This window comes from Lactuca saligna, chromosome 6 (assembly GCF_052625555.1).
Source record: "Lactuca saligna cultivar CGN05327 chromosome 6, ASM5262555v1, whole genome shotgun sequence".
Lineage (NCBI taxonomy): Eukaryota > Viridiplantae > Streptophyta > Magnoliopsida > Asterales > Asteraceae > Lactuca > Lactuca saligna.
This window is the reverse complement of record NC_136422.1, coordinates 50116462-50133197: the sequence shown is the minus strand read 5'-3', so window position 1 is coordinate 50133197 and position 16736 is coordinate 50116462. Positions and strand designations below refer to the sequence as shown.

The following is a 16736-nucleotide window of genomic DNA, read 5'->3' as shown; positions in this document are numbered from 1 at the left end:
ATTAGGTTAATTAAGAGGAACATATTTTAGGAGCTACCATATTGGAGAAATTTGTTAATCCGACACAAGCTTGGTGTCATGCACATTGAGAGAAATGTGTGTGATAATATTTTTAGCATCGTCATGGCGATTTTAAAAAGAAAAGACAATATTAAAGCAAGGAGGGATATAGAAAAGTATTGCAATCAAATGGGGTGGTGTACGTGGAAGTAGGTTAATAAGGATATGAAAAAAAAGAACATTATTTGCTTTGTACAAGAACAAGTTATTAAAATATTCCAATGGTTAACTAAACATAAATTTCCAGACGAATATGCTTCAAACTTGGGGGGATTAGTTAATGTCGAAGATCGTAGATTGTATAGCTTTAAGAGTCATGTGTGTCATGTATTTATTCAAATATTGTTGTCTATTTTTCTAAGAGGGATGACATCACATACAAAATGGGATGCAGTTACAAAACTGTGTACATCATTTCGTGAAATATGCTCAAGGGTGTTACAAATGGATAACTTGCTTTGCTTGAAAACAACTATTGTTGAAACCATTTGCAATTTGGAAAAAGTCTTCTCACCTAGATTCTTTAACTCAATGTAACACCTTGTAATCCGTTTGGCTCGTGAAGCTATACTCAGTGGTTCGGATCTGTACATGTGGATGTATCTTTAAGAAAGGTATATTTTTACCGTATAAAGTTTTTTTTTTAATTCCTTTAATGTTTCTAACAAGTATTTTCCAATATCTATTTAGGAAGTTAGGATATATGAAAATGAAGATAAAACCCACACAAAGGTTGAGGGGTCTATTGTTGAGGCGTATCTTGTTGGATACATATCCACTTTTTGCTCCTTATATATATATATATATATATATATATATATATATATATATATATATATATATATATATATATATATATATATATATTTGCCAACAATAGAAATTCCTAGTTATACAACAATTGACTCTTGATTAAGAATTATCAACGGTTGAATCATGAGTCACGTAATTTTGATTCAGAAATTCCTAGTTATACAACAATTGACTCTTGATTAAGAATTATCAAAGTTCCATCTTGGATGTTATTTGAAAAAAGTGGTCGACAAAGGCCCTTAAGTGATGATAAGATGTGTATTGCTCATAATTATATCTTGATTAATTATGTAGAGGTCCTAACTTTTATGAGGTGTATAAACTGCGTATTGCTCATAATTATATCTTGATGTCATGGTTGTATAAAGTACTTCTTATATGTTAAGGTTGTTTTACGATTATGCGATCCAAAAGATAACCTAATGTGGATGACGAAGAATTTGGGAGGTTTAGAGATCGACATTTTTCTAGGTGGTTTAAAGAACATGTGGGTTTCCAACAAAAAAATTTTGTGTTACCTAATTGTTTTGGTAAAATATTAACAAACTATTTTTATAACCAAATTAGTAAGTGGGGTGTGATGTTTAAAATAAGGTAAGTGAAAGTAAGGAGCTTAAGATCTTGAAATGCGTCAAATATCTTGGTTATGTCCAAGGTAGAAAACAATAATATTTAGAAAAGTATTTGATTGAAGTGTAATATTTTGTAATGTCAATAAGGTGTATTTGGGACAGAAATAGTGTTAAAGTGATTCAATAAGAAAATTAGTGCAATAAAGTTTAAGATACTAAAAAAGGTACCAAGATACTACACAGTATCTTGATAATTTCGGTAACGAAAACAAGTTAACAATCAAGCAACTAATAAAATAAGTGGATGTCAATCAAACAACAGTAAACAAATTAAAATAAATACAAGAACACAAAGAATTACGAGGAAAGCCATAAATGCTTTTGGATCTCTAGCATTAAACCTCAGTAGGTGATGAAATCACCTGCTTTAGAACTTATATCAAATTAAAATAAAATTAAAAGTGATATATGATCTTTAAAATGGTGTAAATGTGCTCAAATGTGAATAGAATCATAGAGAAAGTGGTATTTAAAGTGTGTGAGTGAATGTCGATCAACTAGTCTTTATATACATAACAATAATCACTGAAATTCTGATACTCTTGGGATCCTACTTGATCTGTGTTGAACCAGCTTTTACGAAGGTCTTCATTGTTCATGAGGAATTAACCACATTTTTTTGACCTCATATATTCCTTTCTTGTCAAGATCTAAGTTTATACACAAGATATCATAAGAAACACGATGGCAGTCCAAGATATTGATTAAATAAAAAATCTTGGGCTTGCCATGGATGTTAGTACAAGTTAACAATATAGAAATAGTAAGTTGAAAATTCAACGCACAACACTAATAGTCTAGTCCCGTGGTTTACTTAACAAATGTTTTCATCATCATTGGTTTCTAAAAAATCAAATGATAATAGTCAATATTTAAAAGACTTGCATGAGGACTGTTATAACATGTTCGATCCTATGAAGGATATTTATGTTAATGGTTATGAATTTCACACTAAAAAATATGGTGATGGGCGAGTCATACAAAATAGCGGTGTGTGTGTGTGATAGGGACTTGTTACAATGAGGCAGAGTCCGACTATTATGGATTGTTGAATGAGTGCGTTGAAGTAGAATAAAGGCATATAAAGTTCTATTCTATTATTGATCAAGTATAAATGGTTTGGGCCTAATGAAGGGGTAAAGGTCGTAAGAAATCATAATTTGGTTGATGTTAGATACAAATAAAGGTTAAAGAAATGATGATCCATTTGTCCCATCATTACAAGTAAAGCAAGTGTATTATGTACGGTATCTATCAATGCAGGATTTGAAAAATTGGTGGGTTTTCATTAAGACAAAGCCAATGTGTATTTGAACTACGCGAAAGTGTGTTATTTAAGAAGATGAAAAAACAAGTGGACATTGAGGACCTATTCTTTCAAGAGAATGGAACACTTACCTTCCACAAATATTAGTGAAAATGAGGTGGAGGAACCCATGTGTCTTGTCATTGGAGGATAATACAAGAGTTTGATGTTAACTTGGGTGATTCGCATATAGAAGAAACCAAATAGGAAGAAGAATATGATGATAACTTAGATGATTTGGATGAAGATGGTGAAGATAAAGTTTAACTATGTGATGATTATTTTGACGATGAGTAATGTAACGATCCAATTTTCACAGCCAAAAATTTCATTTTTAAATCATCACTTTGGAAAACATTTGTGAATAAACATCATCGTTTCATAAACATATTTATTGTCCGAAACCAAAACATAAAAACAACCATAATGTCAAAGTACAAATCCCAGAATATCTCGTAGTGTGGAAAACAAAGAGCGTGTGTGTGATATGCTGCTACCGCGCCAGCTCCTTCCCCTTTGTTGAGGAGGCACCTGAAACAACAACTGAAAACCGTAAGCATGAAGCTTAGTGAGCTCCCCCACCGTACCACATACCAAATAACCACATAACATACATATATTGTCAGGCATATCAGGGTGCCCGACCTACCCCTTCGTTCCTCTCGGCCAGATACTAACTAGCATATCTGGGTGCTGGTCTCCCCTTCGGTCCTCTCGACCGGATGCTAACTAGCATACCTGTGTGCTGGTCTCCCCTTCAGTCCTCTCGACCGGATGCTGGGGACTATTTCACCCCTACCACTATTACATGACACGTATCACATAATCTATCGAGCATGGTTGGGCATGACTGCCCCTTCGGTCCTATCGACCGGTAATCCGGGGACTATCTCCCCTACTGTCACTAACACATGGCATCATATCATACTAGCACATAAACATAACACGGGTAGTAGCAACCTTAGATTAATATCACAGAGACAATCATTTAATCATACAACTCCTACTAGTGGGTCAACATTGTGGCCTTAGACCCACTTCTACTGGAAGGTAACTTACCTCGAAAAGTAACTGCTGAAAATCTGCTTACTAAGCGCCTGACTGCTGAATCGGTAATCCTCCGGCTATAAATCATAAACATAGATTAGCCACTCATAGATACCCTTAGGTCAGATGACTGACCACCCCTGGTCCAAGGTCAACTCCTTGGTCAAAGTCAACTTCCAGTTGACTGGACTCGCCGAGTCATGGCACCGACTCGCCGAGTCCTTCCCCCACTAACCCGGTCCTACTCTACAAGTCCCCATTCCCACTCACTGAGTCACCCTTAACTCACTACTTGGGACGATAGAACCGGCTCGCAATCCGACTCGCCGAGTCCAAGAACAACTTGTCGATTCCATACGAGCAGATCTCCTACTCGCTTCCAAATCCTCACCAGAGCATCCTTTATGAGGATTTGGGTTTCTGAGACTATTGCTACATGTAGATTGCTAATTCCACGTGCAGATACGAAGGGTTTGACCTTCAACACCTAAACCCCTTTTACTCAGTAGTCGTTCATCTGACTCGCCGAGTTTGAAGAACAACTCATCGAGTACCAGGCAATCTTCATAGGACTCGATGAGTTGTTCATCCAACTCGCCGAGTTCCACTTTGGGACTCGCCGAGTCCCTTGACCCATTTCCCATATAGACCAAATATGAGACATGCAACGCTTCAAAACCATTGATCTATGTTCCTAGGGCATGCTTATCACGTAAAGTTGCAAACTTTACATGCATGCATGGCCCTACAAGCTCCAAAAGGCAAATCCAAGCTCTTTATGAGGTCATACACTCAATGGGGACCTCAATCACTTCAACCACATAAAATTTATGCTTCTAATACGTCCACAAGGTCTAGATCGGAAGTCATTACGGATCATTAAGCACAAACACATGGAGTTTGGTGTTTTAGGGCTTGAAAACCACCAATTAGGGACCAAAATGATATCTAATGAACTAGTGATCAAGGTAGGAACTTTTCTACCTGAATGGAAGCTTCTCACAGTGTAGATTTCGGATCTACTCCCTTCCTTGCACTCTTCAACCTCCTCCTTCTTCTTCTAAGCTCCAAACTTCCTTCACCAAGCAAAAATCACTCACAATTACAATATGGGGTCTAGGTTCTCTCTATACAGCTCTCTGGAAGTGTTAGGGAAAAGGGAGGCCGAGTTAGTGTGCTTAAATAGGGTGCCAACACTTGGGTTAGGGTTTTTTCCCAAACAGGGCCTACTCGCCGAGTCGGGGAACCGACTCGCCGAGTCCGAGGATCAGACCCTGCGTCTCATCCCGTTCCTACTCAGCGAGTTGGTCCTTCAACTCGCTGAGTCCAAGGCAAAATGCATGAATTAAGGATTATTAATTAAAAGAAATACGTACCGGGAACCAGGTACTACAAATCTACCCCACTTATTTTAGACTTCGTCCTCGAAGTTTACTACTCGATCCTGAAACAACTTAGGGTAGTGCTCCATCATCTCTTCCACCGGGTCCCAAGTCCACTCCGATCCCTACTGGTGCTGCCATTGCACCTTTACGAGTTCCACCCTCTTGTTCCTCAAATCCTTCAACTTCCTGTCAAGGATTGCCACAGGCCGCTCGATGTAATTCAGGATATCATCGACTTGAATATCCTCCAAAGGCACCACTGTCGAGTCGTCCACCAAACACTTACGCCACTGAGAGACGTGGAAAGTGTTGTGGATCTGGCTGAGTTCGGCTGGTAGATCCAACTTATACGCCATCTTGCCCACCCGGGCTACAACCCTAAATGGTCTGATGTACCTTGGGCCCAACTTGCCTCGTTTTCTGAATCGGATAACGCCTTTCCATGGCGACACCTTAAGAAGAACCATATCCCCGACTTGGAATTCCAAGTCTGAACGGCGCTTGTCGACATAACTTTTTTACCGACTCTGTGTAGTCTGAAGCCTACTCCGAACTTGTTGAATCCTCTCGGTCGTCTTGAGCACCACTTCAGTGCTCCCCATGACCCTCTAGCCAACCTCACCCCAACATATCGGGGTCCAACACCTCCTCCCGTACAACATTTCGAAGCGAGGTCGATCAATACTCGCGTGGTAGCTATTGTTGTACGAGAACTCAGCTAGAGGAAGATAGGTATCCCAACTACCACCAAAGTCTACCATGCATGCCCGCAACATATCCTCTAGAGTCTGGATGGTCTGCTCACTATGACCATCTGTCTACGGGTGAAAGGCAGTGCTAAAATGCAGACGAGTGCCCAACTCGTCATGAAATTTCTTCCAAAATCTGGAAGTAAAACGCATATCCCTATCTGAAATCACGGATACTGGCACCCCGTGCCGCACCACTATCTCCCTGATATAGATGTCGGCCAAATTTTTGGCTGATATGCTCTCCTGAATTAGAATAAAATGGGCACTCTTGGTCAATCGATCCACGATGACCCATATCGAATCCACTCCTCACGCGGTCCTGGGAAGCTTTGTGATAAAATCCATCGTAATATCTTCCCATTTCCACAACGGGGTGTCCAACGGCTGCATCTTGTCGTGCGGTCTCTGATGCTCGGCTATGACCTTCCTGCAGGTCAAAGACCGCTCAATGTACCAAGCCACATCCCGCTTCATGCAAGGCCACCAATAGTCTAGACGAAGATCCCTATACATCTTCGTCGCCCCGGGATGAATAGAGATCTGGGATTTGTGCGCTTCCTCCATCAGAACCTGACGTACGCCACCATGATAAGGGACCCACACCCTATGGTGAAGATTCAATAACCCTCGGCTATCATAGTCGAAGGAGGAAACCTGTCCCACAATCCACTCACTCTTTTGATGTTCCTCCTTCATAGCCTCCTGTTGAGCCTCCCGAATCCGATCCAACAGTGGAGTCACTACTGTCATCCGTAGGCAGATATCTCGGATCAGCTCTGCCTTACGGCTAAGCACATTGGCCACCACATTGGCCTTCCCTGGGTGATAAAGGATCTCGCAATCGTAATCCTTTACCACATCCAACCACCGACGTTGCCTCATGTTTAGATTCGGCTGATCCATGAGGTACCTCAACCTCTTATGGTCCGTGTAAATGGTACAACAAACCCCATAGAGGTAATGATGCCAAATCTTGAAGGCGAACACAACAGCCCCCAGCTCCAAGTCATGCGTCGGGTAATTCGCCTCATGAGGCTTCAGCTACCTCGATGCGTAGGCGATGACATGCCCTCTCTGCATCAATACCACGCCCAAACCTGAGATGGACGCATCGCAGTACACAACAAAATCCTCTATGCCCTCTGGCAGGGCTAATATTGGCGCCTCGCACAATCTCTGTCTCAGTGTCTCGAATGTTTCCTGCTGCTCAAGCCCCCAACGAAAGACCACGACCTTCCTTGTTAGCCTGGTCAATGGTACGACTATCTTGGAGAAGTCGTGGATGAATCTCCGATAATAGCCCGCTAAACCCAGGAAACTCTTAATCTCGGATAGATACTTCGAAACCTCCTTTCTCATCACGGCCTCCACCTTGGCTGTGTTTACTGAAATCCCGTCTTGGTTGACAAGGTGCCCAAGAAACTGTACCTCGCGCAACCAAAACTCACACTTGGAGAACTTAGCATATAAGCTCTCTCTCTCCTCAGGGTCTCCAACACCTCTCGGAGATGCCTCTCGTGCTCCTCTTGCGTCTTGGAATAAACCAAGATGTCATCAATGAAAACTATCACAGAACGATCCAGCATCGATCTGCACACGCAGTTCATGAGGTCCATGAACGCGGCAGGAGCATTGGTGAGCCCAAACGACATCAACATGAACTCATAATGGCCATAGCGTGTCTGAAACGCGGTCTTCTGCACATCCTCCTCTCTGACCCTCATCTGATGATAACCTGAACGCAAATCGATCTTGGAAAACCAAGATGCTCCCTGTAACTGGTCAAAGAGATCATAAATCCTTGGGAGTGGGTAACGGTTCTTCACTGTTACCTTGTTCAGCTCCCGATAGTCTATACACATCTGATGCGACCCGTCCTTCTTCTTCACAAATAGAATCAGGGCTCCCCAGGGTGAACTGTTGGGCCTGATAAATCCCTTGTCTAGCAGCTCCTGCACCTGTGTAGACAACTCCTATATCTCGGGAGGAGCCAACCAATAGAGTGCCTTGGCTATTGGAGCCGCACCAGGGACTAGGTCGATCCTGAAGTCCACCTGGCGCTGTGGAGGTATCCCAGGCAGCTCCTCAGGGAATACGTCTGTGAACTCTCGTACTATGGGCACCTCATCCACCGTCGCTCTACCCACCTCCCGGGTATCCATAACATACGCGACATAACCTGCGCAACCCTGCTGGAGGTAGCGCCTTGCCCTCGCCGCCGAACATAAGGTTGGCCCTCGCTGTTGTCTCTCACCCAAAATCACCAACTCTACCCCACTTGGGGCTCTGACTTGCACTAGCTGTTGCGCGTAGTCTATCACTGACCCATTGGGGCTTAACCAATCCATACTTATAATAACCTTGTTCCCCCGCAAAGGTATAGGAACCAGATCCACAAGATAACGCTCCTTAAACAATCTCAATACGCAATCCCGGAAAACCTCTGATGCTCGCACCGATCGATCGTCGGCAATCTCCACCTCTAAAGGACAATCTACCCTGCCCGAAGACTCAGGAAACTTCTTGCTAAGCGCAAGAGAAACAAATGATCGGGTAGCACCCAAATCGAACAACACCTATACTGGGATACCGTTCACATGGAATGATCCTAAGCAGAGCACATACATATAACATATCAACATTACAGCAGCATAACATAAAAGCATAAATAAATAATCATACCAGTCACCACATCGGGTGAGGGGCGTGCCTCCTCAGTAGTCAACTGGAATGCCCGACTCCTCACCACTGGAGACTTTGCCTTGCCCTGCCGGCCATCAGTGATCCGCAGGGTCGTTGGAGCTGGCACCTTCATTGCCGCTGCTGCTGCTGTCAACTAGGGTAATTGGCCTTCTTGTGGCCCCTCTAGTTGCAGCGGAAGCACAGAAACTCAAACGTCGAGAGACAAGTGCAGGGGCGGTACAATCCCTGCTAAAATTCCCTAACTTGCCGCACTTATAGCAGCCTGACGATCATAACTTGCACGCTCTCTCGTGCGTCTTTATGCATTTCCTACAGCGGCCTCGCCCCTGTTGGCCTTTTGGCCCAACATCTGATCCCTTGGGCTTCTTCCCCGAAGCCCCCGTAACCTGCCCTCCTCTGCCTTCCTCTTCCGGATATGTTTCAGATCAATCTCCCTTTCCCTAGCCCTGGAAATCATGGAATCCAGGGTAGGGCAAGCTGAAAAACTAACATGCTCCCAGATGTCCGCTCGTAGCATGTCATGGTAGCCGTTCCTCCTCATATCCTCTTCACCTGCATACTGGGGCACTAATAACGCCCTCTCCCGAAATTTGGCGATGATCTCCGCCACAGTCTTCGTCGTCTGCCTCATATCTAAAAACTCCCTGGCTAGCTGCTGAAGCTCGACAGCCGATGCAAAATATGCCTTGAATCTGGTCACAAAGTTCGACCAGGTCATAGCCACAACAACCGAGGCTCCCAATGAGTCACCGACGGACTCCCATCAATCTCTAGCTCGGTCTCATAAACATCCTGCTACAAACCTCACCTTCGACTCCTCGGGGCAGAAGCTAGTCAACTGTGCAGACTTGATGTCTGCAATCCACCGCCTGGCAGCTATGGGTTCCTTCGCCCTGCGAAAATCCGGCGCACCACTTCCCTTAAAGTCCTTAAAGGGTGTGATGCGCTTCCAAGAATCTCATGTGCGGAAATCATGGTGTCTGAAAACATTTGTCTGAAAACATCCATAGTATCAACTCATATCAAAACCAATGTATCAATAGTCAAAACATGTCACAATAAAACAACATCAGAGTATAACTCCCAAGAATCTCATGTGCGGAAATCATGGTGTGACGCGCTGCAATCATGCCGGCTCCTTTCCTTTCGAAGAAGTACCTGAAACCAAAATTGAAAATCGTAAGAACAAAGCTTAGTGAGTTCCACCATCATACCAAATACCATTCAATAACATATTGCCTTGCATATTCGGGTGTTGCCTAGCATATCCGAGTTGACCCCTTCAACTCATTGAGCTCCATAAATCATAAAACCCGGAAATTGCGACCCAACTCATCGAGCTCCTCTATAAACCCGTCGAGTTCTTTAGTCTGTTGAGCTTTCTTAATGTATTAAGCTATTAGTCTTTGAATCTAAGTCCCATATTCCAGATCTAGATCGAATACACATATAAGAGGGTCAAGTTTCTGACTTTACCCATTAAGACCTATCCTAGAAGGAATGAGCTCTAACCCTAACTCAAAATGGCTTAGATTCAACTCCAAAAGACATCAAAACTTCAAGATAAGCCAACGGGTCATAGATCTGGACTCCAGGGACAATTTGGTCACGTAAAGTTCCTATCTTTACTTGCATGTGTGGTCTACTTGAATCAAAAGACCAAAAAGAAGGTCTACAAGTTGCATGGGACTTCCATAGCCATAAAGCTGGCACCTTTATGCCATAAAGTCCCCTAAAGACCTTAGATCTGAAGGGTGTGCCCACAAGGGACATCCAAATCCTAAAAACCAACATTTTTGGACCAAAACATGGAGAATACATCCTAAAACTAGATATAATCATATTGTAGGAAAGGTAGGAGCTTTATATCTCAGATGAACAGAAAATGAAGCCCAACTTCTGGATCTACTCGCCTCCTACACGTTCTTGGTCCTTCTTCAAGTATCTTCATCTTCAAAATCACACATAATGTACAAAATTGGCTCAAAACTCTCAAAAGTGAATTGGGTTTTCGTGGCTAGGGTTTGGGACAATGGAGGCTGTAAATGAGGCCAGCTTATGGGGGTTAAGGTGTTTAAATAGGGTGCAAACCCCTGAAAATTAGGGTTTCATTTTGCCAGCCTACTCGTCAAGTTGAAGCTTCTCAACTCGTCGAGTAGACTTCATAACCCACATCCCAATCCATCTCTAATCGATGAGTTTAGGGCCTCCAACTCATTGAGTTTCTATACAAAAATGAATAAATTATGAATTAAATACATACTAGGAACGGGACGTTACACCGTGGTTTTTATGGGAAAGACGTGTACTAACGATTTATTAATCTAAAAATAAAACGTGTTTCATGTACCTGGTTTATCATAGCAATACCAAATAACTTTTGAATGATCCTTCTTTGTTTTATTTTTATTGGAGCTACAGCAGGTCGCGCCCATGCACAATTTCGGTGTTTTTGGTCTACAAAATACCCATCTTTGAGTATCAATATCTCATTCACATATACTCAATTTTGGATATATAATATATCGTTTCGAAGTTCTTATGGAGGAGAACACAAACCCACTTAGAGTTAATTATATATACAACATATGTATATATTTATATGTCTAAAGTTAGTAAAATATAAATATTTATACTAAATTTTCCAATATTAACATCGGATATTGAACCGAGGTGGCCCTCATTTCCTTTCCTCTTGCTGGTGCAGTGGCATCGCACATGTCGGATGGGAGTTATAGCCAATAGATCGGTTGTGATTGAGACAAGGGAGGCGTCTTCCTCCTTCAACTACATTGTGTTGATTCATGAAGCTATGATACCAATTAAAGAACTAAAAGAAGAACACACTTTTTTTTTGGAATAACTCATCAATTTATTGAGAAATAACACAAAACTCAATTACAATAAATGTGATGCAGATACCACATACCATTACTCGGTTATGCATATGTATTTATATAGCTTACAACTAAAGCTATTAGACTAAGATACTAAAACTTAATCTATACAAGGAAAGCGAACATGTTTCCTTGTTGTCTATGGATTCAGTTGCTGCCTAAGGAAACCAACTTGCTGAAAACTAAGGAATTCCAACAATAGTGTCTCATGTTAAACATAAACCTATATACACTCGACCATCTTGCCTAATAATATCATCTTCTTGTTCAATTTTCTTATATATTCATATATAAATTATAATAACCACATCCCAATATAGATTATGTTCATTCATACTCTATTATTATTGGCGCAATAGATACTAGCGTGACAGCTACTATGACAACAATTCATATTTTATGCAATTGACATTGACAAGGCTTACTCGATTAGTTTTATTATCATTTAATTAAATGTTTAACTTATTTATTTATAACATGACGATTTTGCATCTAGAAACTCTAATTTGATAATTCGAAAGACTGAAAACAAAGCTCGACTATATTTCAAGTTATACATATATTACACATCGGACAAACAATTTGAATACACACATACATATACGTATAACTTTATCAAGGTTCAGTTGGATACACCATACTAAACGTTCTAGGCAAACGCCTCCATGATTGTTGCATATAAGTCATATAATATATTATATTTCAAGAACAAAACTAATTGGTCGGGAGACCATGATTGAAATAAATCAAACATGGTTAGGAGTGGAATTTGGTGGGCTCGGAAACGACGCCACCCTCCCTCCACGCTCCGACCGGCTATTTTCGGCAAACTTAATGCTTCCTTGGTGCATCCCCTTTTGCTTCTCCTCCTCCGTCCACTCTGAAACATAGTAATTCTCCTCACTGCCTTTGACTTGATCATTACTAGCCGGAAAGAACATGCTCCCCCACTGAGGAAAGTGAACGAAACTCACTGGAATTGTACAACATATGATCATGATACCCATATAAGACAACCCTTTAGCAGTCGAGAACGATGCGTTTGCAAAGAACACTAATTGGGTCAGCCCAGATCCAAAGTTTCCACCCGCTCCGGTCATTCCTGAGATGATACCTAGAGACCTTCTGGAAATGAAAGGGATGATACCGAATGTTGCACCACATGCAGCTTGTGCTCCGATGGAGAAGAGGATCATAAAGGTGATGGCTAAAGGTAACGAGTTGACTAGGCCGAGGCAGACGCAGAAAATCCCTCCGGCTGTCTGGAGCAGCCATAAGTTCCATAGTCGGCCACGCATTCCAAACCTTTTCGCCATGAAATCTGATGTCCATCCTCCAAAAGGTCGAGCAAGGATGTTTGCCATCCCGAAAGTTGCAGCAACAATTCCAGCAAGATGAAGCTTTAGATCAAATCTGTCATAAAAGTACTCTGCGATGACATTGTCAATACTTAATTCTACACCCATGGAGTAGCCATAGAGGAGTACAAAGATCCACGTCCTATAGTTTGTCACTGCATACCATAACACCTGGAAAAACGATCACAAAATCACAATCTCAGTATCAAATTGACATCAAAATTCTTTCTTTAATTATTCAATGGCCAAGTTTGAAAAATATATACATACCCTGCCGAATTTATCTTTGGCGACATCACCCTTCTTCTGAAGAGCACCGAGGTTACCATCTGGTAAATCTTGGCCAAGAGTTAACACCAAAATCCCCATAATAACATTCATCCACCCGGGTATAAAAAAGGCAATCCTCCACGCTGTAAACGGCGTCGCACCAGCCTTCTTTATGATCTCGAACAACACCGGCATCAACAGCTGTGTTGCACCACCACCCATGTTTCCCCATCCGGCGGCAGTCCCATTCACTAGTCCGATGATCTTACCGTTAAACATGGTGCTCATCCAGTACTGACAAGACACAAATGTCGCCAAAGAGAACCCTATCATGAACCTCACTGCGATATACCCACTCGCATCTTCAACAAGCGCCATGCAAAACACTGTCGGAGCAGACAGCATGATGAGGAAAGCGCAGCCATAGCGGGGGCCCAACATATCGCATACAGCACCCATTACAAGCCTGGAGAAAATGCTTCCGGAGACAGACGCAACACCAGCATTCCCGATGTCTGATTTGGTGAGATTAATATTGTCCCGGATGATGGGAACGAGTGGAGCCGCAGCGAAGGTGGATACAAAGGTGGTGAAGAAAGAGAGCCACGAGAGATGGAAGGTTCGCATGTGAGGATTTGCCAAAGAGAAAAGCTTGAAGACTTTCGCCTTGTGTTCAGAGTCTACCGGAAGGTCGAATTTGGCTGTGGTATCAGTGGGTACCATTGGAGAAGCAACAGAGAAGGCCAGAACCGGCTCCCTCCCTGTGACTCCATGCATGGAAGTCCCCGGAGATCCTTGAATTTGATCAGGCATAGTATATAACTTCTATACTCTTCAAATTGTTCTTGATCTGGGGTGAGATATTTTTGGAGTATGGAGGGATTGTTTATATAAGGTAATTGCAAAACCATCTTCGAAATACAGTGATGAGCTGGAATTCCTGACTTGGGAGTCGTGTTATGAATATTATAATTAGGGTTTAGAAAGTTGACATTCGAGGTCGAGGAGAGCTTAGAATAATTATGTATGGCTTGTTGAGATTCCCAAAAGGTTGGGGGTTCTGTAGATGGCAGGAATCCCGTTTGCCGCATCTTGTGATAAGAGACTTATTGTAGATACCAAACGATGTCTATCCTTATCGAGGTCATTATAATTAATCAATAATTGCAGGTTATATTACAGCAAAGATACACAGGGATACGTTTATATTTGATTATGTTTCAAAGGTGTGATCACACATATTCAAACTGATTAAAAGTGTTTAATTATAGACTATCGACACGATCAACGATAATAAATATAATTAGTTTTAGTAAACGTACTTATGATATATTTATCATTAATTTTCTTCAACTTATTTCTAATTAACTTCATGTAACCATTGCGAAAGGAGTTAGTTTTCATGCATATGTGGCATCTAGTTAATTTTTTTTTGGGGGGTTTTAGTTTTTCAATTTTCTTTAATTTCTTTTGTTATTCTCTTTTGCCATTAATTATGTAGTTGTAATTTAAAAGTTTTTATTTATCCGGTATCAAAGGATTGCCTAGTTTTTTTTTTTTTTTTTTTAAACGGCAAACTATCCAACTCCTAAACACCAACTAATCTAATCTTAAACACCACCTAAGTCTCATTGTGAGATTTGAACCAATGACCTCTCATTTGAAAAAGTCACTCCTTACCGCTAGACCAAAGACCCTTTGGTAAGGATTTCCTAGTTATGACCGGTGACGTGGGATGCCCTTGAGGAGAGCTGGACTATATTAGTCAAAAGAGAAATTAAATATACCCTTACATTTTCTTCCTATTTATCTTTCTACCCATATAAAATGGTGACAAGTGTCATATTTAAATAAACTAATAATATTTTAGGACAATTTTTCGATCACTCTCCCTCACCCAAAAAGTCAAAAGTTACCAAAAGTCCCAAATTCATGATTTTTAAAACCATTTTTTTTTCTTCTTGCCAAAAACTCATTTTAAAAGGATTTTTTGATTTACCAAACACATTTTCAAATTTTTAGCTTTTTTGAAAAAGCTAAAATCCAAAAGATCATTTTAAAAAAGAATCTCAAACACCCTCTAAATCACCAACATCTTTCACGCTTTTTCAATCACTCTCTGCTAAGCTGTCTCCTTTAGTCTCATGTTGGTCCATCGATTACTTCTAGATGTATGGCATTGGGTCCAAGGAACAAAAGTATCGAAAAGGTGAAGTGCATATATGATGTTGAAGCTAGTTTTTCGGTTTCATGGACCGACAACAAGTTGAAAAGAAAGTTGAAAGGATATCCCAATTTTAAGGTATAATTCTGTTTGTACAGACTTGCTTTTGTAGTTCAGTAATACAAGAGGATTTTTAACAAAGTCTTAAATTTATTTTTTTGGATAAAAAAGTACTAACTATTTAACTTTTTGAATAGAAAACCCAAAAAACCAACTAATTTATTTATTTTAGTCATTTTTAACATGTTCAGCATGTTATAACACTAAACAATTAATTTTTCCAAAACAATGAGATTTTTCTATAAATTTCGTCAAAAATTGTATATAATACATAAACATATTTTTTATGTATGTATATTTATTTTTATGTATTTTTTTAAGTTTTTATATGTATATATTTATATATTTTTATGTATTTTAAATGCATATTTTTTAACGTATTTATCTGGATTTTTAAGTATTTTACATATTTTTATATATTTTCATGCGTTGTTTTTTATCTACTATATATTTATATGTATTTTTTAATTTCTTATATAGATGTTTATATATCTTAAATGGTATATATATATATATATATATATATATATATATATATATATATATATATATATATATATATATATATATAAGTATTTTATATATTTTTATATGTTTTATTTTTGTATTACATATTTATATGTATTTTTACATATTTATATATGTTTTTACAGTTTTTAATATAGATCTTTATGTATTGTTATGTATTTTAAATATATATAACCGTATTATTTTTATGTATTTATGTTTTTTCTTACTTTAAGTCGTTTTCACCATTTCATCCAATTTTCATAGTTTTTTCGAGTATGTCTACATGGTTTTCTTACATACTTATATATTTTAAGCATTTTGCATATGTGTGTATATAGAAAACCATTTAAACATACCTAAAGAAGCTATGAGAATGACATGAAATTGTGAAGACTACTTGAAGGAAAAATACATAAATAAATAAAAAATAATATGGTTATACATTTAAAATACATAAAAATACATAAATATATATATATATATATATATATATATATATATAAATTTGTTACACCCTCGAACCAGACAACAGAAACGTTTACGAGCTTGTGCGTGTCTTCATCTTTGTAGCAGAGGCGGAACACGAGTACTAAGACCGAGGGGGCCGAAACTAAAACCTCAAAGCGTAAATGTATAAAAAAGTTTATAATTATTCAAAGTTGTAAATAAGAAACTCAATATGAAACATTATTACATTTCTTATCAATCTTTTGTGTCAT

General features: G+C 39.7%; 1 protein-coding gene across 1 annotated transcript; it reads right to left on the bottom strand.

Moving 5' to 3' along the window:
• Positions 1 to 12135: 12135 nt before the first annotated feature.
• Positions 12136 to 14290, bottom strand: LOC145002082 (high affinity nitrate transporter 2.4-like). Its single transcript, XM_078961381.1, has 2 exons — positions 13224 to 14290; positions 12136 to 13124 (listed from the first exon to the last, which is right to left on the bottom strand). Exons 1-2 carry the CDS (start codon positions 14034 to 14036, stop codon positions 12342 to 12344), a joined length of 1596 nt encoding a protein of 531 aa, XP_078817507.1. The 5' UTR covers positions 14037 to 14290; the 3' UTR covers positions 12136 to 12341.
• Between the last annotated feature and the right edge of the window lie 2446 nt (positions 14291 to 16736).